The 25395-nt window shown below is 41.6% G+C and overlaps 1 protein-coding gene across 2 annotated transcripts in view; it reads right to left on the bottom strand.

The window, feature by feature from the left end:
* The window catches only part of ASRGL1 (asparaginase and isoaspartyl peptidase 1), a 449509-nt gene extending 425317 nt beyond the window's left edge, over nucleotides 1-24192 (bottom strand). The window contains exons 1-6 of one of the 2 annotated variants that reach the window (XM_088539911.1): nucleotides 23979-24192; nucleotides 18973-19115; nucleotides 14725-14879; nucleotides 11462-11580; nucleotides 9572-9682; nucleotides 6888-7116 (exon numbers count right to left, since the gene is read on the bottom strand). In XM_088539911.1, the coding sequence (XP_088396037.1) occupies nucleotides 6888-7116; nucleotides 9572-9682; nucleotides 11462-11580; nucleotides 14725-14879; nucleotides 18973-19115; nucleotides 23979-24165 (944 nt within the window). In that variant the 5' untranslated portion in view covers nucleotides 24166-24192. Of the gene's footprint in view, nucleotides 1-6296; nucleotides 7117-9571; nucleotides 9683-11461; nucleotides 11581-14724; nucleotides 14880-18972; nucleotides 19116-23978 lie in introns of those variants that run through there. The other variant, XM_010212007.2, reaches the window with a different exon arrangement.
* Between the last annotated feature and the right edge of the window lie 1203 nt (nucleotides 24193-25395).

Below are 25395 nucleotides of genomic sequence, written 5' to 3'. Positions count from 1 at the left end.
TGCTATTGTCTCCTATGTGAATTGCTTTGGAAAAGGTCACATGAGGAGGAAAGGAAGTTTTGACTTTCACATGCCTGTTATTGCTAAGGAAACCACTTCCTTGGTATTCACGTATTCAGCATGTCTCCAGTTTTGGCTCCCTGACAAATGACATCGTGCTACTGCATCAGCTAACAAAGAAGGGTGGAGAATGCTGCTAGATCACTTGGCATGGCTCAAAAACCAGCACCACTTTTGTAGGACTGCCAAGCTGCCAGTGTGCTCCATAAAAGCAAGCAGAGCTTGCTTGTAAGCTGCAAGTGAGATAACTAGAGTTCAGAAATACAGAGAAAAGGGTTTGGGGCTACATCTAACGACGCTCAGGTATTTCTGAAATTTATGAGGTTGTAGCAATGGCAGTGTTCTTGTAGCATGTTAGATATTGGGAGATCAGCTTTCAAATACAAACACACCTGAATTATTTTCTCTGTAAAATTTATTTCGGCTTTCAAGTACATACTTGCCTCTATTTAGGCACTCACATATCAAACTGAGTATCCAAACGCGACATCTGGTGATTTCATTAGAGCGCTTGTATTTGAACTTTGAGGCTAAAGTTCCTTTATGGAACAAGTATGTTCCTTTGAAGGAACATATTTGCAAATTGCAATGTGACAACAAGAACTTACCATAAATATCTTTTCTATTTCTGCTTTAGGGAAAAAATTTCTAGTATGCTTCAGGCTATAAGCAAGTTTCACTGTAAATATACAGCAGTTACTGAGATTCCTAAGACCAAGCATAAGGCACACACAAATCACATAAATTGAACAGCTAAAGCCCCGCTCAATTTACTGAGAGTCAACCATGCTTCTGATATGTCAAGATCTATTTCTCTAAATGTTATTCATAAAAACAACATAATGTAGCGATCTGAGCCTGGCACTATGGAGGTCAGAAATCAATATTTTAATCCTGGCTCTGCCTCAGCTACATTCTGCAGTTCCAACCTAGTAGTTTAATCTCCCTATATGTATGCCAGAATAAAATTGCTCAAATATAATAAACTCTGTACTCCACTGAGAAGTTGAGCAGATCAGTTCACAGCTTCCGTAGCTTCTCTGAAGATGTGAGTTGTTACACAAATCCTACTGTTATATGCAAGACTTGTTCCAATTGTCTCCAGGAAAATATTTACCTTGCATTGATGGATCTGAAATACCAGGTCTATTTCTAATAAGCTTGCACTAGTCCCATGGAACTTCCTAACAGTCTGGTAGCAGCACAAAAGACTTTTAAAAGTGAGAACACTTAGAACTACTATCTACCACAAAAAATGTCATTTCTTTCCTAAAATATTTGAAAACAAAATTATTTTAAACATAATTCACTGTCCTGTCCTCATTTTTTTTCCATGCAGTCAGTGGTATGAATCGATCATATTTCAAGCAAAATTATCAGCATAATGCAGAAATAGCCAAGATAAGGAATCATGGGCTGTTTATTTAGAAAGTAAGACCAGATAATAACAGAGATTCCCTCTGGCTCCAAATCCGTGACAGAGTCCCAAGTTTCATGTTCTGCTCATTTTGCCTAGAGTCATTTCTCAGCCTCCACCTTACCAGAGGTCTAGCTGAGTCCCATTTCTTCCCAAAGGCCTCTCTGCGGGTGAAACAACAGCTATGTAAAATCTCCTGAATAGAGTCATGACGACTCTTCTCTTTTTTAAAGAAAGCTTATCTCATATAGAAAAGATACAAACACCAAATATGCCAGTACCTTTTTTCCAGGAGAGGAATCAGTTCCAAGGATAGAGGACATGAGAGAACTCGTGACCCAGGGAAGTGTACACTTTTTACAGCTCAAAAGAGAAAATTTATTTTGCCTGCTCTTGAAACTACCCATGGCCAACATTTGAAAGTTTCTAAGAAAATCCAGTGCTAAAACAGCAAAACTGCTGCGCACATTGGTTTTGCAATCATTCATACTTGCAGAGCTAGGCCAACACCACTAAGCTTTTTTTTTTCGACCTCCCTTATTAGTCAGCCTTCTTAGTTCTGTTGTCATCACCAGCTGCAGCTGAAGCTAGACCGCAGCTTACACAAGGCTTCGCGCATCAGCAGGAGATTCATCGTTACGTATTTGCCACACTGGATGGGGAGGCCGTCCGCGGAGCGGCGCAGCCGGGCGCCCATGGCCGCGGCGCCGCGCGCGGGCAGGCCAGGGTGCACGGGCAGGCCGGGGTGCACGGGCAGGCCAGGGCGCACGGGCAGGCCGGGGCGCAGCAGCCACGCGGAGGGGCGGCCGTGCCCTTCCTAGGCGACACGCTGGAGGGGCGCAGAGCGCGAGTTGTAGTAACGCCCCTGCAGAAGAGGGTCAGAAGGGCAGTACTTGAGAGCTACCGCACACACACTGGGGCCAAATCGTATTCTCGGCAGAAAGGAACTTGCTCGGGATCTGCAAGAAAACGAGAACCCCTCAAACCAGAAGAATCTCAAAGGCCAAAAGGCAAGGGCGTTAAACATAACTCAAGCTAAAGCGTGTGTGGCCAGGCCTAGCAGAGCTCAGTTATTGAAGGCTGCTGGGTAGTTATATGACCCCAGTAAGCTGCGAGTAAGGACTGCAGTGGAGACTAAGATTCCCCTCGCTCCTGGCTTACAAGCCTAACCCAAAGCGTCTTTCTCCTCACCCACAAAAAGCCAATGTGATCTTACATGTGAATCACCCAGCACCTGTTTATTTCCCATTGTATGGATATAGCCGTTCTCCTGGCGTCTTCTTCTCTTGGACGCTGCGTGAGGTGAGGCTGCTGCCCTCTGCATCGTGGCACAGCTCAGAGCCACCTTCCCGCCTTCCACTCTCCTTAGCAGGGAAGCTTGAAGACTCATGGAGATGCTGATTCGGGACACTGAGGCTGCACCTGGAGTATTGTGGGCAAGGCTTCCCAGTACAAGAGGGACGTGGAGCCTCTAGAGAGGGTCCAGTGTAGAGCCACGAAGATGATTAAGGGACTGGAGCATCTATCTTAGGAGGAAAGACTAAGCGAGCTGGGCCTGTTTAGCCTGGAGAAGACTGAGAGGAGATTTGATCAATATGTTCAAGTACCAGAGGGGAGAATGTAGGGAGGATGGGGCCAGGCTCTTCTCTGTGGTGGCCAGTGACAGGACAAGGGGTAATGGGTACAAGTTGAAACACAGGAAGTTCCACCTCCATGTGAGGAAGAACTTATCTGCTGTGAGGGTGACAGAGCCCTGGAACAGGCTGCCCAGAGAGGCTGTGGAGTCTCCTTCTCCGGAGATCTTCAAGACCCACCTGGATGCCACCCTGTGCCACGTGCTCTGGGTGTCCCTGCTGGAGCAGGGGGGTTGGACTAGATGATCTCTAGAGGTCCCTTTCAACCTCAGCCATTGTGTGATTGTGACACACAGGCCCACGTGGAATCATGGATTTCAGTGACCATGCTTGTAATTTATACTGACGTAATCAAGATTGAAATCTGTCCCACAGCAAATGTTTATCGGAGCGAATCAAAGGCAAAGCGTTCCCAAAAAGAAACAAGCAAAACAGTGAGGGCCATTAAACTCTGCCAAGACAGATTTCAAAGTCAGCGAAAACCACCCCAGAGACACAGAGCTAAAAATGTAGGACAAAGTCGAATACAAAAAAAATAAAAACAAGTTTCCAAACAGAAATGTCCTACATCTCTCTCAAAATATTTTTCATTTACTCATAACTCACAAAGATTAAGGAAAACCTACATGGAACTAACAATTTGTGACTAACATCAGCTATCAGCACCTTGCTGCTTTGTTACAGCTTCATTTCTATGGTACACACTCCATTTGCTGCTGCCATCTCAGGCCAGGAATCTTTTTTACAGAGCATTAAGGGGAAAAAAAAAAAAACCCACCACACACATACACAGCTAGTATTATAAACAATGTAAAATAATGGGATGCCACATTTTAATTAGATAATTAAAACTCTGTTGCTGCTTGCTACATGCCAAGGACACTCAGTTTCTTGGCAGCAGACCTCTGATTTTCCTTCCTTGATATCCAGGTCACGACCATTCGAATTAAAGGATCGTTTCCACCAGCAGTGCACAACAATGCCATGCAACGTGCTGTCCTGGGGTAAAGAGTCCCCTGAAGTGAGTCCTTCAGCTGTATTTATAAAACCTGTTGAGTGTTAAGGCCTTAGTATGGGTAACTTGGTAAAACACACAAAGATAAGGGGGCATGTGAGCACGTGCTGCTCAGCAGCAACAGCGTCTATGCTGTTGCACCACAAGAGCCTGTGTGAAAGGGGCCAGGGAGACGGGGGGACAACAGGAGCTTCACGCCCAGTTCTCCAATTAGTTAGAACATTACATGTATCCCTAACCACTTACTGCCATCCTACCCTCTAGTGCAAAAGGAAAACACTGTCCTAGAAAGCGACTGAATCTGCTGTTCGCATTACACGGTGGAAATTATATGGATCTGTGATGAGTTTTGACTCGGTCAGCTAGCTGAAAGAAATGTAAGCACGGGGCAATGCAGCACTCGAGCTTTGTGTGAGCTGCCATCACTTAACGATGCAGCAAACTCCACACAGCCGAAGGACTATAAACACCCACCACCCCTGTGCAGGGCTGGCTTCCTCACTTCCAACCCTACTGCAATCGAGCAGACATAGCACACATGCGTATTTGGAAAACACTTTTTCACAACAAGGGACCATACGTACAGCAAGCTACCAAGTAACAGGGAAGCCAGGACAGATCCCACAGCACATATGGAAGTCACATTGCTCGGTGCACTGTTGGAAAGCATCCAGCTAGCCTGGTGATGAGTGGTAATACATACCTACACAGAATAATGCTCTTTGTTAAGTGCCAGCAGTTTATTACGTTGTGCCTGAGTATGGCTGAGGTGAATTCAGTAACTGCTCACCGTTCCTTCTGGCAGCCCTGACATTGCCCCTGTGCTGCTGCTGCGGCTCACAGTGCATGGTGGACAGATGTGAACTTGTCCAAGCTCCACAAGCCAGCTGTCCACACGAGCAGAGCGCCAGACCCGGTCAATAAAGCACTCAGCAGGTACATGAGCTTATACTTGCTGCTACACCAACAGCCTCTTCGTTCTTGGTCAGCCCAGAGCTTAACCAGGCTTGCACCCACGCACAACAGAGCAGACCCTAGCAAAGGTGTTTGCACGAGGAGGTTAGGGCAATACCGGGTCAAGCACCACCTCTTGAAGCCCTTCCAGAAAACGAATAGTGACTAGGAACAGGCTCTCGGCAGCCTTTCATCAGGCAAAACCAGGTATGAAACTGGACTTTTAAATTCTTCTCTTTTAAATAGCCTACATCCATGCCTATAATTACAATTTAGCTCTAGAAAACTAAGTTTAACCTTCTTTTTTTCCCAATCACAAGAAAAATTTGATTAAAGGCAACATTTCAAAATGATATTTAGCAGAACTCTTGCCAATTTTTTTAGCCACCTTTTTTTTTTTTTTTCTACTGGCTGTCCTAAATCAAGCCATCGTTTTTTTCCTACTGGCTGTCCTAAATTTGATCTTGCAGCTAGGCACAGTTGATCTAAACAAAGTGGTCTCTTGACCATAAAAACCTGGATTCCCTTGAGATTCTGGCAGTGAAATTAAGACAATGCTGCTTTCTTCTAGAAAACAGTCTGGTCCTGTGAGATTGGTACCTAATGCATGCGGGAAACAAATCAGGTTTTACTCAAAAAGACTAACTATTTCTCTTCGACTTTAAAGACAGCCATAGCTTAAGTTCTGTTATGATTTCATAAAGTGCTAATGATCAGATGAGCAGCCATTTCCTTTTCTCTTGTGCAACCCAGTACCTGAGTGCAGCAAGGGTGCATGAGCTGCCTATGCTGCCCATCACTGTCCGCATCCAGTCATCTGCAACATTTAATAAAATATGGATTAATGTAGAGAGGAAACTGGCAACCTTACCGTTCCATATAAGCCAACCCAGTGATACGGCTTACTGGAGTTGGGATACAGGTATGAATAGTACCAAAACATAACTGAAGATTTTCTTCTATGTTTATTTGGGTTATCTTATAAAGGGAACATTCCACGGTATGATGCTATATAATTAGAATTTACAAATCTGTATATTTCTTCAGAGGAAACACAAGTCATGGCACTAGCTGAAACATACAAGGGGATTGCGCTGTTTTAATACACAAATGATTTAACCAAGTTACAAAACAGAAAAAAAATCAACAAAATGTTCTTTTTTCCTTCACAAAATCTTAATGAAGAAACTGTACTGAAAAGAGGTAATGCAGAAGATAATTTTTAAATCATACAGTTTAATATTATGTATCTTCTTAAAGAAAAAAAGAAACAATCAAAATCTCTCCAAAAATACTTCAGGCTTCAGACAAGATACTTGTTAGAGGGCAGTTGTATTTGCGTTAGCACAGCTTGATTTTATAACCTGACTTCTTGTAGAGAATTACTTTCCAGTTAGTCACCATAAATCTCTCTCATGTTTAGACTTACAAGGTGCCTATCATCTTCCTATTTAAGCAGTGAAGATTATTTTATTTTTGTTGAAATCATGACCTTCTTTATTGCTACCATGTTAGTCAGTAGGCTTTACTGTTAGTGGTCCACTCATATTTCAAGACATTTTATCATACTTTGTTGCGGTCTTTGATTTTTAATTCTAGGTCTGCTGCCTATGAACAGAACTAGACTCCCAGCACACATCACCCTTCCCAACTCTTAAGAGAGCTTTGCCCAGCTTTCATTTTGACTGTGAACACTTGTGAACTAATCAAGAGTACAGATCTTTTGGAAAGAGTAAATTGTCATTGCCCTCAAACCAGAGTTGGCAATCTTCATCCTTCCTTACTGCCCGCGTGTTCTTCTCAGAACCCCTCACATACGGACGCAAGTGCTTCCCCAAGGGGCTTGGTGTGCCTCTCCCCAGCGTGGATCCCGTAGAGCAGCTGGTCGTCCTTCACGGTAGCCCAGGACATCTGCTTGGTGGAGAACCTCGCTGCCCACTCCCCGGCACGGTTAACAACGATGACACCCCCCCGGCCCCCGACTCGCGTCTCCATGTGGTTCAGCGCAGCGTCGGCAGCCATCTCCGGTGACATTCCTGACAGGAAGAACAAATTACCTACACGGTACCGCTTTGGATGGTAACCTCCCCCCTACTGAGCCAAGCAAAACTGATTCCTCCTCTAACCCAACTGACAAGCGCAGCAGAGGAGCTGCCCACTTCAGAGGCAGGCTCTGGATGGCTGCAGATAGCTGCTGTGGTGCTGCTGCAGAGACGCAAGTTGAGTACTTTGGTATTATATTTCACTTCCAGCTTTCAGTAGAGACAAACTCATCAACTCTGTGTTCAGGACGCATCTCATGTGCCAGCATTTAAGGGGGAAAATGGAGCCTGCAAGATTTCCATGAAAGGCCTGTCACAGGCCTCTAAAGCATTTATGATTTAAATGCACATTAAAACAGGCAAAATTTTCAGTCATGATGTGTATTCCAAGCCCACTGGACACAATGGAACTCAGAGCATGTATTTCCACTATTTATCAAACACAGACATTGGTGTTGCTCTTCCTGAGGCTTCTGAACACAACTGGGAAGATGAGGACTAAATGGACTAGGCATCAGAGAAAGCAGCAGCAGAGCAATTCCATCTTTTTGTAACACTTCATTCATATTAACAAGAATATTTTTAAGGAAAAATTACTGTGTACATCATATACAGAGGCCTGTAATAGCTGGAGGCTATTTGCGCACTACGAGATCGAGTATCTACACAGGAATGCAGTTAGCTTTGTCCCAGTCTTCCAGGATATCCATCATCTGCAATGTTATGCAACTCCGGCTGCAGAACAACTGACCTGCACTCCTCCCCTCCCAACCTGGAGTCAAGAGCAAACACACACTGCAGAACCAATGGGTCAGTATTTCACCGCATGATTTTTTCATTAAGACAACAGCTGTCACCATAAGGCACAGATTCCAGTGGCTATTAAGAATTACAAAACAATTTGCTCTCTAAGCATGTAGATTTATTTTGCAGTATTGGTCCCAAAGTATTTACTATGCAAATTAGTGAAGACTGAAGAGCGTGTTAGGTTTTACAGTTGTTCTTCAATACGCTACTTTGGTTGGCAGCTCAAGGACTCAGAAGTCACAGTAATTAGGGGAATTTGTTTTCAGCACCTTCCTTGAAATGTAAAGGAACTGCCTATTATTGCTGCACTTCCCTAGCAGTCAAGTTACACTTCTGAGCAGGGTGAACGGAGGCAGAGTAAGCACAGGAGTGGGGAACAAGCTCATACCAGTTTTTTTTTTTTTTTTTTTTTTTTTAGCAGACAAGTTGATTTTCTCTCGCACCCCTTTCTCCCCCCTTTAATTTTTTCTTTTAATTTGTGCCTTATTCTCCTTTCCTACTAGTAAATTATGGGCAAAATAACAATGATAGGTATTTGCAGTGAAGGTAACTTCAAGCAAGTGAAGAAACTGTCTTGCACAAGATTAAATAGAGCTTAGAAAGTCATTTCTAAGTGAGTGAGGATAGACCACGATATGTTAGAACTTTGAAAAATAACCCACTAGTGTATTTTATGCTGAAACCTTGAAATGAAACAAGAGAATTGCAGAGAAATACAGATCTAGTATGAAAACAGCACTGTGAAGCAGCTCAGCTGTTCAGCTGTTCTTGTCTCCCTACTTAATGCTTCTGTGACAAAAATGTAAACCAAAAGTTTTCCAAACATTTCCCATTGCAATGCCCCAGTGCTACAGCTCCCCAGTGCCCAAAAGCCAGGCTCTCTAAAAATAATGCTGATAGCTCTATTAATGATTCTTCAGCAGCGTGCAGTGCAAGCTTGTTGTGTGGCTCCGTGTGCAGGCTGTAACATAATCAAGGGTTTGGATGACAGCCTCCCTCCCGAAGGTAACGCTCCAAAGGGTCAGCCCACAGGCAGATTATGTTACAGCCACACAAGACACACTGTGTCAGCTGTTTACCACATACCCGGCAGACAGTTTAGGACACTTTCCAAAGCAAAATGAAAATTTCAATCGTAGTTATTCTGAAGTGTCTTTAAAGCATTTCTGTTGCTATAATCAACGTTTTTAAAACAGGGAACATTACAGCTCATTAGAAATGTGATACTCTACGTTCTTACTACTGCTTTGATTCTTCTCTCTAACCTTTCCCTAATTTCTCCTTAAAATCCCTGTTTATTTTTTTCCAATTTGAAACTGATTTTTGTGAACGAAACTTTCTCAAAGAAAGTGTAACTTCAACATGACGGAGTAGACAATTACCTTGCAACATACATTGGCCTAAAACATGATTAAGCATCAAGCAACAGAGATTATTTCCGTCCATTTAAGGCTATGTTATCATTTTTATTACTTCAGGCCTTTTTGTTTGTTTGTTTTTAAGAGGGATAATCCAACCACATAACTCCTGGAAGTTACTGTTTGGACAAGGGCTCTATAGTGATGGCACACAAACCTAAACCTGTCGTGGGGCAACATTTTCTATCCTCCTTATTTTAGGTGACAGGAGGTTTCAAACATACCTTGCTCCATGTGGTAGAGGACCAGCCGGGCTAAGACGACTTTCATGATGCTCTCCCCGTGTCCCGTGGTTGAAGCTGCACCACAGCAGTTGTCAGCATAACCTCCACTTCCTTTGAAAGGAAAAAAAAAAAACAAGGGCAATATTCTGTAATATAATATACAAACATTGCATTATTTAAGAAAAAAAAAAAAAAGAAACAAGGTATCAACCATTTCCTCCTGATGGTATGGAAGTTCTGTTCACTTCTAGGAGCAGTGTAGGCAACTAACTCCTTTCTCTTTTCTGCCTCTCTCAACAGCAGAACGCATGAGAGAAATCAGCAACAGCAGGATGAAGTCAAGTGCCAAGTTATGAGCACAGGAAAACCATTGCTTTGCTTGGAGCAGAGCAGCAAGAGGAGGCCAGAGATTCACAGGGTGGGGGGGACATAAACATTTTTCAGAACAGCAAGGGACGGTATGTTGAGGATCGGCGGGATAGCAGTAGGATGCAGAACGCCAGGTCAGACAACATAACTACTAGAGAAGATGTGAAGGAAACAAAAACTGCAAAGGCAGATGAGGGATTTGAAGAGCCTGGGCCCTGGTGCAGCGTCACGAAGCACCCCTGAAGATCTCCTAGCTCCTCATCTCAAGCAGGGTGTTTCTTCTATCAAACTCTTCCCTCTTTTTTCCCTCATCCCTGTTTGCTGGCACCCTCCCCACCCTGTTCTCCACCAAGCTTCGCTTGCCCAACATCCCCGCTCCTAGCACATCTCCAAAGAGAAGTATTTCCCAGGAGCCCGGGCAGGAGCATGCCGGGGAGCTCAATGGATAAACAAGGCACTGAGGGAGGGGAAGGAGGCCAAGCAGAACAGTGAGAGCTTCTTCCCTCCCCTACTTTCCTCATCTCAAACCTCCCTTGCAACAGACCCTGATTTACAAGTGAAGCATTTTGCCACAGTTGTCAACTCCCTTTTCAAAATGAGTATGGGCCAAATACTATGATAGTTAAAAGTATCACTAGATTTTCTGCATCCAGTCACACAAACCTCTAGCAGAGGCAAAAGTTGCAGGCAACAGTACTCTGAGAAGGCTGCAATCAAAAATCAAGCTGAAAAAAAAATCGCTCTCTAAATGAGGAGGGTACCAGAATATCAGTTATTTGGAACATGAGAAAAGGTCGATGATAATAACGAGCTGCCAACAGCAGAGTGCAGCCTGCGTTTGGAACATATTTTACTAAAAATAATTATTTCCCAAATCCCAACTTCCTGACAAAGTCCTGAGGTAATCAAAGGGCAAGTCTGTCCCACGAGAGGAACCAGCCTGGGGGAAGGATTACAAGTGCCTCTCTACACTGGGATAAGAGATCTCTTAAAATATTTTCTCTATTCCACACCACATCTACTAGGTTCTGATGCAGTCTTATCTGGCTCTCCAGGAGCAGGAATCTACTCCAAGTTGTCAGGCATTTTGGACTTTGGACTGGCTGGTATAATGAAACCACAGTAATTACAGTTATACCTCCTTTCCTAAGTATCAAGAAAAAAGGGATTTTAGTACAGAACAGGGTACATTTTTGACTTAACTGTGAGCAAGGAATAAGGATAACATTATTAGAAGGAACATAAAGGACACACAGGAAAAAGAAAATAATCAGATCTAATGCTATTATTTTCCCAAATCAAGGAAGTCTTGGAGGATAGTGATGACAACTCACCTCTATTCCTACTCTCTACTTGCAGCCCCCATGTTGTACAAAGGAGCCAAAACTTGGATACACTGAATGTTAGAAACCATTTTATACTTTCTCATATGAATGTTTCAATTCCCTAACAGCAGGGAGACTCTACGTGGTTTAAATAAGACACATGCAAGCCCACGAGGGACATCCCCACAGCCCACACCTATGCAGGCGGTGTCACCAACACGGCCGGTCAGCTTGTTGGAGAGTCCTCCAGTGGATGTTGCACAAGCGACGTTTCCTTCGCTGTCTATAGCAACAGCACCGACTGTTCCCAGGTCCCTGCCAAGAAAAACAGCTCACGAAATCAGGTAGAGTTAAAGCCTACGTGCCAAGGCACGCTGAATCTATTTTCCAAATAATCTGCAGTAAAAAAATTACTGCAGATTCCGATGTGAAAAAGTTTGATCTATGCTTATGATAAAGGCATTTTTATCATGTTTTTATTATAAAATACACTATCTTTTTAACTAATAAGCAATAATAACAACTGTGATAACCTTATTATTAATAACACAGAAAACATTCTCAATATTTTCAGTCTGCCTGATCTCACTGCTTTATCTTTATAGCATGGCAACCCCTCGGGGAGGGGAAAAAGAAAAGTTACCCCCGGGGGAGGAATATTTCCAGCTGTTAGGGTTCCAGAGCAGGTTTGGTTATATGTGACACCTGACGCACAGCTTTCCCCTGCACAACCACTCAAAGGTGCAAGAATTTTCTCCATTGTCTTAAAGGGAAACTAACTGGGAATATTAATAATAATGCATGTGAGCAGGTAAATACAGGAAGAGCAATGTTGTTATGAATCCATTGAATCATTTCCTTCCTGGTTCCTCCTCTTTCCTCTTTCCTATCCTCCTAAATGTCTGAATGCCACAAAAAGGAAAGATTATTTCTGTGCCTTTCAGTTAATACTTCGTAATGCATCATTAATGCATTTTTTCCTCTGTACTTGGCAGACAAGTAATCTTAAGGTTTAAAGCACTCAGCCAGTAGAATCTCTTGGAACTGAGTATCAGTTTAAAAATCTTCATACGCTGTGGAGGAAAAGTCTCAGCAATTGCTTCAGCACAGAAAAGTCAGCTGTAAGAGACTACTTTAAAAAAGTACATTTGCATAGTAGAAAGAGAGAATGAGCAAGTGAGAGAAAGGCTATTGCAACTTACTGTAGAAGTTACTGATTAAGAAGCAATATATTATCAATGGGAAAGGGTTTGAGTGTCTGGCTACATATTCCAATTTTGGTAATTCAGGTAATGACATAAAATAGTATCTATTTGGGAGCGATGTACTCAAAATACCTAAATCCCTCCACAGAGGGAAGACTTTGTGCTGCTTTCCCAGGATCTCTCCAGCGCCCCCTAAAACCAAAGCTAGGTCAGGCAAAGTCTTTGTGCATCGTGAAACCAACTTCTGTTTCCTTCCTGCTTACACAAAAATTGGCACTGCCAGCCTCCATGCTTCAATCACAACGAATCGAGGCTGACTGGTGAATCTCACCCCTTATAGAGTGCCTTGACGTTTACGTGGAGCTGGACCTCACCTCAGACTGACATGATGCTGCAGATGGGCTTCCCATCCACCCATCTGCTACAAATCTTCCAAATGAGAGACTGAAGATGAAACAAACTACATCTTATTCTCAGCAAAAGGGGTACACAATGTCGTGTTGTTCATGCAACAGAATCACAAACTTTTAACATGTTCTCAGAAATACACTCTCAACATTTAGTTTTGTGAATCAATGCAGGTTTATGACCAGCAGAAGACAAAGGTCTCTTTTCTGGATACACTGAACTTCTACTTGGAAAGCCATGAATCCAGAAGACTTCCAGGACAGTCAGCTGATACATTAGTAGGGCCTGAGGACTGACAGGGAGGTACCCACCAGCCTTTACCTTCCCAGTACGATCTCATATTATGTTGCCTCTACCTGATAACACATTCACCTCCTGCCTGTTTGCCTCTGGGGGGTTTCTACATAATCGCTGTGGACACTATGAGTAAAAATAACTTTCTACACTCAATACAGGAACAAACGGACTAACAAACAGACCTGCTTTCAACTCTGTGAGTTTGAGAGTACTGATTTTCAGATTGAAAAAAAAAGGTCAAGCCCCTCTGAAATAGACAAGTCTTCCAGTAGCAGATAGTCCAGATCAAGACAACACTAAAACTGAAGATGCATAATGCCACTATAAATAAGAGAGTTTCAGAAAGAACCAAGACTAGGACATGTTGCTGTTCAAACTTACACGAGATGGTGGGTGTTACCCCATGCTCAAAATTCTTGAGCATGAATTATACCTCACAGTCCTTGATAAGCAATGGATCAAAACACTTGTGTCATACACAAGATGAACTATGCCTGTGACCTTTATTGCCAAGAACAACTTCACTTTGTTTATAAGACCGTATTTACACTGGTCTTGTGAATTTGTTTTCCTTTCTAGCAGTATATCAGATTTTTTTTTTTGTGGTTCCATTTCATGGATTTTAGTTATCATGCCCACAAAGGAAATGTCCTCTTTCTGATTGGCAAATTCCTCATCTCATTCCCACTGCTTCACAGAAGAGACAAGCAACATTTCCTATGCCACAGCACTCCCATATGTATGGAAGCTTAAAAAAACGATATTTATACCTATCTCAACGAGACAGAAAATACATTTTTGATGCTTGATTTTTCCTCTTTCTGCCTCTACTTTACCTTCCTCTCTATTTTATGTCAGGTTTGCTTATTTTCTAAATGACTATTCTTTTGGTGTCTATTGCAATCCAATTACATACATATTAGCATCCACCACTATGCCGATCTTCTTGTCTATTTTTTTCTTCTCCCCACTACCCGCAGCCGCATCAGCACTCAGATAGCCCTACAGGCCAAACTTGGACAACATTAACTATCTAATCCAGTTTAGAGAGACAACTGATCATTTACATTTCAAAACCAGTTTTTAGAAATATATATTTTTGCATGTGGACTGTGATTTTTTAAAAAACACAGTTGTTCTGTGGTAAATAATTTGTTTGTAAAAGCTGCTCTAGGCACTTCTGTAGCTGGTGATTTTAAGAGCAATGACAAGTTCTAATTTTGTCCTCCATTAATGCCACAAAACCCCACAGTAAGCCAAAGCGAGCATTTTCCTTCTAGAGTATTAAGAAACTTGTTCATTAAGCTCCAGTTCCTTAGACAGAGCAAATACAGCTTTGCTTTGTTTAAAAAACATATTTTTGCATTTTGACTTTCATGCATTACTTTCACTGAGGACATACTCTGAGGACAGTATCAATAAGAACTGAAATACTCTCAAATCTGAGAAGAAGCCCACAAATTCTGTTTGCTTTTTGGTTTTGTTCGTTTGTTTGTTTTTGGATCAATACCTGTATTTAAAACGAAAACATATTTTAGGAGAGCCCTACTTCTGAAACTCTTCGGGGTTGGAATCTGGCTCGAGGTTCTTCTTCCATCTCTCCCGGGATCTTTCAGTTATGAGTTTCTCCTCTGGGACCTCAGGAATCCCCATGGCTCGAGCAAAGAGCTGAGCCCCATGGCCCGTCAGCAGCAGGTGTTTTGTCTGGGGAGGGCAGAAAATGACAATATTTGACTGACAATATTTGTTTGGTCTTACATTGATAATTCTGTATGATCATTCGTCATTTTTAAAATATGTATCTAGAGAACATTCCAGATGTGGTTTTATTTTTAAACTTCCCAGATTTCTATGCTTACCTCCTCATCCACTAGAAAAGCGTTACAGCTTTCCACAACACAGATAGAAGCCTTCAGTATTTGAACAGAATTACATTATAATCTATTTAAAACTGACTATAGTAGAAAAAGAAAATGTGGTAAGTTTGCTCTTTTTTGCTAATTTGCGTAAAACTTATATTTCTATTATCTTCAGTCAATCTCCAAGTCATTACTTACCTTAATAATTGGCTTGTCCAGTTAACTAAGAAATCTAGAATGACTTTAATCACAGGAAAGAATGGTAAATAAATCCTTGCTCTGGTCAAAATAACTACACTTTGTAGAAGTAGAGTAACAAAAAAGATTTAAATATCATTTGCTGAAGTGCTTTTTAATATCATATAGATTATTTATTATTAATATTGCCCTTACTAGTTGCTGCTCTTAGGGACCCCGAATTTCACATATAAGAATAGAATATTGTTCTCCGATTTCACAAAGGCCTGCTTGCTCTCTTCTAACAATATTTACATTTGCTAAGTTCTGTTTTGATCTTTTCATTCAGCAATGCACTAACTTGATCTTAAGTCAATAACCTTAGTTAAATCCATGCTTCAAAGTCTGTATGCCTTCATTTTTATTTTAGAGAAACTTGCCAGATTTGTTTCATTAGTCCTCCTACTTTATTGCTAGAAGCTCTAAAATCTCTGTTCATGTGTTTTGTTTATTTATTCGTTTTTAACAACTGTCCAAAATAAACATCAACTTCTTATACCAGTGCACAGCCATTATTCATAGTGGTGAAGCTTTTCGAGAGCGCTGGTCTCATGCTATTGTACAGAGTTATTTTAGAGCACAGCAGCTAACTTAAGGCCTTAGGCCCTTGCAGCTTAGCACAAAGGTACTAGGTTAGGGCCAAAAAGCAGAACTGTGTCATGCTGGAAGCCGTCACGTGCCGGACAGCCAGGCTGGCTGCAGTTGCAGTATTTGTATCAAGCTGGGGTCTGCAGAACACATAGAGTCTCAAAGCTTCACACTTTAAGATGCCGCAGCATTGCTAAAGCAATAGCCAGCAATCACCATCATGACTAAGCCACAGCACTGCCTTTTTGAGAAGGATTAGAGTTGAGTAGAACTTTTCCCGAAGCCACAGATACTCAGCCTAATACAGTCTCCAGACTAACATTTTCAAACATGTATACAAGCAAAAAACGTGCATACACTTTAAACTCACTCCTGAATGGTCATTCATACATGTAGTAGCCATAATGGCAGATATTTGAAAATAATTAAGTATCTTTTTCCTGCAAGTTAAGTCCTTGCTTCATGACAGCACTGCTATACAGAACGAGACTAAGGGTTGCAAAGAAAACTCATCTGTATGCTTGAAAGTGGAGTCAATATTACCTTGTAGGAGATGTTACCAAATGATAACAGATCCATCTATTTCTGACAAAGCTGAAGTTCTTGGACTTGGAACAGAACTTTTTTGTGCAATACTGCCCCCCTGCTGCCACTGTACCTAAACACCAATAGCACATGGCTCAATACTGCAAACTTTTATTTTTAGAAAAGACAACTGAACTTTTCCTTTGACTGTCTACATGGGAAGACCATCTCCTCCATCATTTACATGCTTCAGAAATAGAGAATATTATTCTTTACATATTATATATATATTTAGCTTTCTAAGTGTTCCCTCTCCCATATGCACATTCTGATAATACACCTGCCCCTATATTGGCATATAGAGGAATAAGCTTCTGTGATAGTTTTTTTTGCAGTCCTCGCTAAGAAAGGTTATCTGAGGAAGTCATCACTTAGTTTTTCTTTCAACGCCTACTGTCATCATAAGAGTGGGTGGAACAGTGGCAAACAAATGAAAAAACCTGTTTGTCTTATCCTTCTTCTACATCTTCATGAATGCATTTGCTAATTTTAAGTGTCCAGTTTTTCTGGGATACATTTATAGTCTGGAAGTAGTGCAAAAAGACAAAAAGAGGTCTGAATAAGAAATAAATGATAGCAAGTTTCATTGATTTTATGGAATATGGGGAGGAAAAAGACCATCAAGCTTCTGCACTTGCCTGGAATTCCCACCAAAATGTAACCATCCTGTCATCCTGCAGAACAGAGCAGAAGTTTGAGTTTGTGTTAAGCAGCCTGTGCTCTAAGTTAAGTTCTCTTTAGTCTAATTGAAAGAGCTGGGCAATTCAGCAGGGGGAAAAAGGTACAGAAAGGCAGCTCGTGTGTTCCAACATACGTGAGAGCCACCTAATATACATGTTGGGGCAGAGGGGGGATTACCTTCCCTATTGAAAAAAAACAGAAAGCCTTTTCAATGCATCATATCTTTGTTCACTGCACACAGTATTAATTTAACAGAAATTGAACTGCTTTCTCAAGGATTTGCTGAATTAGTTAATGAACTAAGCCCTTCATCTCTAGAGACTGCTACGTTCAACATTTTAGTAAGGCATGGATGGAAACCATTCCTGTGCCCTCCTTTGCTCTACGCCATCAGCCAGGACAGTTTGAGGCCAGTGATGGTGTGACAGCCTACAAGATACACGTGTGCAGTAAATTTTAAGGAGTTCCTTTGACCACCAGATGGAGCCCCTATTGTGCCACAAAAGGAACAGAAATAAGGATAATTGTAAGAGGTGGTTTTTGTTGGTGGTGCTGTTTTTCTCTAAACATGCTCAAGACCCCATGAAAACTCCAACCTCTGCATCCACAGGACACCAAGTTCAAAGTATTTTCTAATTGCATACCTAAGTTTGCTCTTCCCTTGTTCCCTCTTCCACCAACGAAAATAATTTGGATACAGGGACCCATAATTCCTGCCTAAGAGCAGGCAGGAGAGCAACATCAGTGGCTGTTCCAATTCGCAGTATCTACCACAGAAGCTACTAAAACTAAGCTTAAGATATATCAAGAAGTTCATGCTAATATATACCTTTGATCTTCATCTTTTATGCAGAATTCCTGGCATCCGGGCAAAAGGAAATATACTTGATCACAAAATGGATGTGCTTTTCATTCTATATTTTCTCAGCCATATAATTATGCTTGGTCCTCTACTGTTAGATTTTACTATTTCATTTCAAATTTAGCCTCAACATTATGAGCACTACAAGTGTCAAGAAATAACAATAAAAATCTCATCATACTTGAGCAAGTTTTTTGTTCGTTTTGTCTTTTGGGGGTGGTGGTTGTATATTTTTGTGCTTTTAAATGCTTTGGTCTGTTATTTTCTCAGAATTTTCTAAGAAACAATTTCTGCTGCCTTGACTTTATTCTTGATGTTGACTCATCATTAGAAAATGGAGACCAAATCCATTTGGAATATGAACTGAACAATGGCATTCAAATAAATGATTTACAGAAAAAAAAATTTAAAAATATACAAACATTTTTCCCCAGTATTCTAAAAGAGATGTCTCCCCTGAACCTCCATCCATATTCTCAAATTACAAAGTATCTGGTCTTGTGAAGCTGCCTACCAATATATATTCACTTATTTGTCCTTGTTGACTAGCAGGATAAATCCCATATAAAGGGTCAAAAAGCTTATTCATTACAAGTTTAAACACTGCTTTTTGTTGGGCACACATATCTATATTTTACTGAAGGGTTCTGCTTTTAAAAAGAACTTCTCTCCAATTAAGGGCAAAAATAATTCTTATGTCCTTTGAAAGCTTCTGAGGACAAGCTGCATTTAAACCTTCTTTATAGAGAGAAAAAAAGAGGTTTTGTTTTCTCAAAAGTCACTTCAAAAGGTTAAAGAGACATAAATCCTCTTTGTTGATAAGTGTTCTTGCAAATGCAATCCCTTTTCAACCACAGTGTAGCTGCACTAGCAGGACGAAAAACACACACGCCAGAAATGGTGCAAACTTTTTGCTCACAGTCAGAGGCTAGTTGTGGTAAAACAGATGCACAGGGTTGCAGGGGTGAGTACTCATTCAGCATACCTTTTCCATAACAAGTCGAGCAAGTTTTATAGGGTTTGCTATGCATTTAACTGCAGATACTGCTCCCGAAGCTAGATTTTTTCCATCCATGATAATGGCGTCCATTTCTACTTCACCTTTTTCATTTAGAACAGATCCACAGCCTAAAGAAAAAAAAAAGAGAAGAAAAGAGAAAAAGAACAATGTTATTAAGAGTTAAGCATCATAATTCAATTATTAGACATCATCAAGCAGACTTTTTCTTTTCCAGTTTGTCTTCTGACTTATTGAAAGTGACTACCTCCTGCTTATAAAAAGAATTGCAGAAATGCTGCCAAGTAAGGCCACACTTGGCAAAACCCTGTGCCATTAACAGAAGCCTTGCATGGTAGAATGACTACTTAAAAATGAAGAGCTTTTTTTATTCTTTTATAAGATGGAAAACACACTTGTGACTCAAACGCAAATCATTAATTCAGTATATGGAATGCCATTAGTGTAATCCCATCTGAAATGCTATATGAGATATGAATGATAAAGTGATAAACATAAAGTGAAAAACAGGACTCGTTATCACCCAAATCATTTTATGTGCACATAAAGCTACTTTACCTTTATATATTTTTTCCGAATAGTAGAATACAACACAACCCAGCAAAATAATTTAGGCTTCAATCCTATCAGGAGATTAGCATCTCAGTAACAGCCTAAAAAATTGCTGAAATTGTTAAGAGAAAAATAAAAGGCTAAAGCATCCACTCACTAGCATGCCAAAAACTTGAAATACCATGTTCTTCATTGCCAAATAAAAACAGTAGATGAAGGGATTAAGAAAAAAAGAAAAAAAAGGCAATATTAAGTAATAAAATGTTGGTTAGTTATTTTCTTCTATAATTATCAATACTATGACTAACCTAATCTAATATTAATGAAACTCAAAATGAAATAATGCAAATGCTTTATATATATGTATATATACATATATATAGCCAATAACTGCACAACAGGGGAATGGTGAGCAATAAGAGATCAAGTACACAAGTCTTGTTAATGGAATATAGAGAAGAGTAAACAAGTTAAAAAAAAAAAAAAAGGCCTGGCAGACTCACACTAAACCAGGTAGAAAGACTTGAAGACCGTGCAAAGGTAAAACAGATTTTTATTCTGTTAAACTAACGTTAACGCAAATTGGAAACCACTGCTAGCCACTGCTGACATGAGACTTCTACACTAGTGTATTTCAGACCTGATATATAAACTTCAATCCCGTGCTAAACAAGGCAACAAAATCCTGTTTCTTCCTCCTGCAATCTCCAAAATTCCCCCCAACTTGCATGCACATGAACTCTGTCCCAAAAGGTTATTTTTTGCCCCTCCTCCCACCCAACAACTATTCTAGAGCTCAGTCCTGCATTGTTCAGAACACACTGATTTCTGCACTACTCTGATCCATGCAGGTAACTTCCTTGCGTCCCTGAGCCTGCATCACTCTTCCAGCTTCTCCCTTATGCTTCCAGAGGATGCCCGGCTCCTGAGGAAATCCTACCAGTCCCTTTCACGGCTGCCTTTGTTGTAAGCCACAATACCTGCTGCACATCTCTCAGGGGATATATCCTAGGGCTTCATTCACTGCCATTAATCATCTGCATCAGGCACTGACCTGCTGTTACATTGTGTACATTACATTATGTACATAATTGACACAAAAAGTACTGAGCTTCCTCTTTCTTGCTAAAAGAAAGGGGCCCTTCCTCTTCCAAACCTTAAATAAGCTACTCCTGTCATATCCTGAGCAGAAATCCATTGAAGAGTCCATCTGGCTGAAGATAGCTACCTACGAAAGGCTCCTTTTATAGCCAGTGGAGATCCTCTCAAAGCACAATTTAAAAATGCCTCCTGGCTGGTTACCCACGTGCTTCCAGCTCAGCCTGTCTTTCCATCTGCCTTCCAGAAGGAGAGGAGGTGCCCACCTGCTGCCCGAAGGAGCTACATAACTGCAGCAGCACTGAGGTGGGGGGGAAAAAAAGTCTCAGATATGAGTCAAGGGCAGGGGAACAAAGCAGAAACAGAGGGAAAATCTAAGGGACCCTACATAAGGAATGCATCTGGTATTTTCCAAATGCCAGCAGGGATGCTTGGAGGATTACCCAAATTCCCGCTATCTACAGGCTACACTGCAGCTAAGTCCAGCAGAAAGGTTAAGAAGGAAAGAGTGTGCAAGGATCACTGCACTGGAATGACAGTTCTTATACGCGAAGTACACAGGCCAAGCTATTAACACTGCTATTCATTAGACAGGCACCAAGGAAACGGAGCCACGGTCACTTCCTCACCACAAGCAGAACGTGACGACTTTATTGTTAGCTGGATGCTGCACAACTCCTTGAGGCGGTCAGCTCAGAGACAGTGCAGCTTCGGAGCCCACCACCATGCCTGCATGGAGATGCAACTAGAGTACAGCTGAACCCTATTATCTGAAAGGGCCATAACTTGATCCTTACGTGCATCCTTCCCAGTCTTTCCTGATGCCTCTTAGTAATGTCCATGTTTTTATAAAAAAACCATTACAATAGAACTGCTTTTACTTTTACAGAGATAAATGCCACACGGTGAGTTTTAAACAGCCACTCCAATCAGGGCCCTCTTCACACAGCTTGCAGCTCATTCTCCCCAGCTCCGGAGAGCAGCTGTATCTAATGAGCATTAACACAGTTAGATGCATACATAAGTGATTACAAGACTACTCACTATTTCGATCAAAATAGTCAAACTGAACAAGGGCTTAAAGTTCATAAGGGCACAGTTTAGGCAACTGTTGCTAAAAATTGCTCATTTAATATATTACAAGAAATAAATATTGAATTATTAGAACCAAGAATGAGTTGGAGTAAATGCACTCAGATTAAAAAAAAAAAAAAAAAACTCACACAACCAAAAAAACCCACATCCTTATTTTCCATCAAGGATAAAACATGACTTTGGACCTTAAAAAATGCTATCACATGCATATATTGCACTTCATATGTTAGACAAAGTGTTAAGTTATAAGTAACAGTCATTGGATAACGTAATAAAGGTAATCTTTACCATATTTTATAAACTTTCTTTATATACTGTTATTTATATACCTTATTATACCCTTGTTACATTATTTTTATAATATTATTTACCAAAGGACTAATTACAAGCATTAATTCTCCAGTGATATCATCACTTCTAGATGGAAGTGCTTTAGATGAGCACACAGTGTTCACAGTTGTCAGCTCAATGATGTAGCTGGGAGAGAGGCTGGAATCCTTGCTCTGGACAGAGGAGGTAACATTTAAGTGATTTCACAGCCTTCCCTCCCACAACATCAGAAACAAACCAGAAGTAAAGGCAGAGCAGAGGTCAGTGAGAATGCGTCCAGATGAAAGACCGGATCAATGCTACAAAATAAGGAAAACATTTTGTCCTGTGTCATTTCACCTATTTTCATCTACTTCCCAAAGCTCAGCATGGCTCAGCGAAAGTAATACTAGTGATGAGATTCCAAAAGAAGAGTTTAAAAAAAAAAAGAAAAAAACAGAGAGAGAGAAAAATGTGTGCCATATTCAAACACAGAGCATGTACTGCTACTTACTGTGCTTCTACTCACCAGGAAAAGTGTGCAAGTTCTTCAGGCTGTTATGTGTAAGTTAAGTGAACTTAAGCAGACTATTATGAAGTACGCTTTCACCACAGAGAAAGTTACACTACAGCTAAAACATGTTTCCCGTCTAAATAATTTTCTTTCTTTTACACAGTATCACCAAAACCAATGTATAGTAAACCAAGAAAGTATGCAGCTGTTTACACAGAATGATTAAGAGATGCAGAGAATCTTTAAGTGGTTTATATATTGCTTCCACATCATCAGCTGGACAGCTAATATCAGGCAGCTCAAGAATAAGGGATTTTTCCTAGCCTGAGGCAGTTTGTGTTAAAAAAAAAATCTAAAATATTTGTCAGAGGAGATATATAACCAAGAAGCATGACAATAGCTAAAGGCTGAACAGGTACTGATTTACTGATATAAGCCATATATTACAAAGGTCAATGACAGGTTTAGAGAATAGATAAAGAGAAATACAAGTTAATATGCTAAGATACAAGCTGTGAGAGAACACAAGCCAGATATTAATTATATAATAGCCTAGAAAGTAAAATTGAAAGTAAAATCTTTCCCTCAACCTCAATTACTAGGTGAGAAGAAATAGGTGAATCTCTGCAAACACAATGTCTTCACTACTATCCAGGACACCAGACACTGGCAGGTCTTTCTTTTTTTATGGTCATTCTTGACATACCTTGGTGGGGGAAATATTTTCACTGAACTTCATCAAAACAAGCCTGAGGTCATATGAAGAGGAGAAAAATTTTACAGAATACAAATGTATTTGTTAGGAAGTTCAGTTTAAAACACTTAAAGTATGAATTCAATGACATACCCTTATTACATTATTTTTATAATATTATTTACGAAAGCACTAATTATAAGCATTAATTAAAAATAAAATAATATTTCCAAAAACAGCCCTCCTCAGAAAATTGGTATAGGCAAAACATTAAAGCTCAAAATTTTGCTCAAGGCCATATTCAAGGAATTTAAATATGAACGTTAAGTAAACATCTACTCCGCTAAGGAATCCGCGCCTTGAAGACAGCACAAAATAAGAGAACATTTACAGAACAGTAATACTGCAGCAAGTATATAATATCTGAATGAGACATTGAATGAAACAGCAGGTATAAAATGTCTGAAAACTGAGAAAGAATAACTCATCTGCCTAAGCATGCTCACAAGAAACTGCTACACACCATGCCATTTTATTATATACAGAGAAACAAAGTATTTGTAATGCAAATATTTATTCCACTGCAATGCGCACGATTCAAATACAACACAAGTCAGCATTTTCAGGATGAGCTGGACAAAAAAAAAAGTGTTAAAAAGTTATTCCAAACTCATTTAACTCTTGGTAACAGTAACTTTCTTAAACAGTTACCTGCGTTGAAGTGAGGATCATCTTCCATTGACCGCACGGCCTCCTCAACCGCATCCAGGGCAGTGCCCCCCTCTGCGAGGAGCCGGTGCCCCCGCAGGGCAGCTCTGACAACCCCGGAGCGACATCCTCCTTCCCGCTCCGCAAAGACGCGGCCGGCTCCGCCGTGCACCACGATGACGGGCCGCATCCTGCCCACGCGCTGCTGGGCCTCTGGGCTGCACAAACGGGTGATGCTTGGTTAGCGTGCTATGGGAGCAGGAGTCTTTCACATTCACAGAATCACAGAATGGTTGAGGTTGGAAGGGACCTCTAGAGATCACCTAGTCCAACCCCCCTGCTCCAGCAGGGACACCTAGAGCATGTGGCACAGGGTGGCGTCCAGGGAGGTTTGGAAGATCTCCAGAGAAGGAGACTCCACAACCTCTCTGGGCAGCCTGTTCCAGGGCTCTGTCACCCTCACAGAAAGAAGTTCTTCCTCACATGGAGATGGAGCTTCCTGTGTTTCAACTTGTACCCATTACCCCTTGTCCTGTCACTGGGCACCACTGAGAAGCGTTTGGCCCCATCCTCCCTACATTCTCCCCTCAGGTACTTGAACGTATTGATCAGATCTCCTCTCAATCTTCTCCAGGCTAATGGAGAAAGCCCTTCAGGTACATTTAACAGATATACTAAGTTTGATTTCAATGTTTTTATCTTTCAGAACACCGAGCATTCACGTGAATGCGTTCGGTGAGATTTGAACCCCAAATGGACAAGGCTCTGAAAAATCAGATGCCACTTTGAAGTCAGGCTTGTTTTCAGGGGAGGCTGGCATGGAGGTCCCCTGCGTGGGCCCTCCAAACATAAATTATTTTGTGATTTGGCCTTTTGGAGAAGTCATTACATTAGAAGTCAGGCAGAAGCAAGCGCCTGGCTCTCGATCCTAACTGTTCCTCGTGTTAGAGGAGGTGCCCTTTTATTCAAACACAGTAATAAAAACAGAAAGAAGGCACCGACCCAGTCCGAGTTAACAGCTTAACTAAGCCCCCTGCTCAGGCTTCCAACCTCCGACCCTGGCAACCCTCTGTACTTTGTGCAGCAAAACACGACGACAAAACCAGGTAACCAGCAGCTTGTTTTTATTGCTCCGTGAGCAACAAGCGCTCCCCGCAGCTCCGCTCGGGGCTTTCCTTTCACCCTGAGGCAAAGGGGGAGCGACCCGGGCCCCGCTACACCCCGAGCCCAGGGCACGCAGCGGGGGACACGCTCCGCGCGACGCCGGCTCCGGGGGCGGCTGCTTCACCGCCCACGGAAGGAGCGAGCGGCGCCGGCCTCACCCAGCCGCGGGGCCCAGCGCTCACCCTCGGGACGGGACGGGACGGGACGGGACGCAGAGCAGACCCCGACCCCGACCCGCGGCAGCCGCGGGACTCAC

This window comes from Tinamus guttatus, unplaced genomic scaffold, assembly GCF_059628265.1.
Source record: "Tinamus guttatus ecotype Peru unplaced genomic scaffold, ASM5962826v1 Tinamus_guttatus_pri_ptg000051l, whole genome shotgun sequence".
Taxonomy (NCBI): Eukaryota; Metazoa; Chordata; class Aves; order Tinamiformes; family Tinamidae; genus Tinamus; species Tinamus guttatus.
This window is presented reverse-complemented; position numbering and strand designations above follow the sequence as displayed.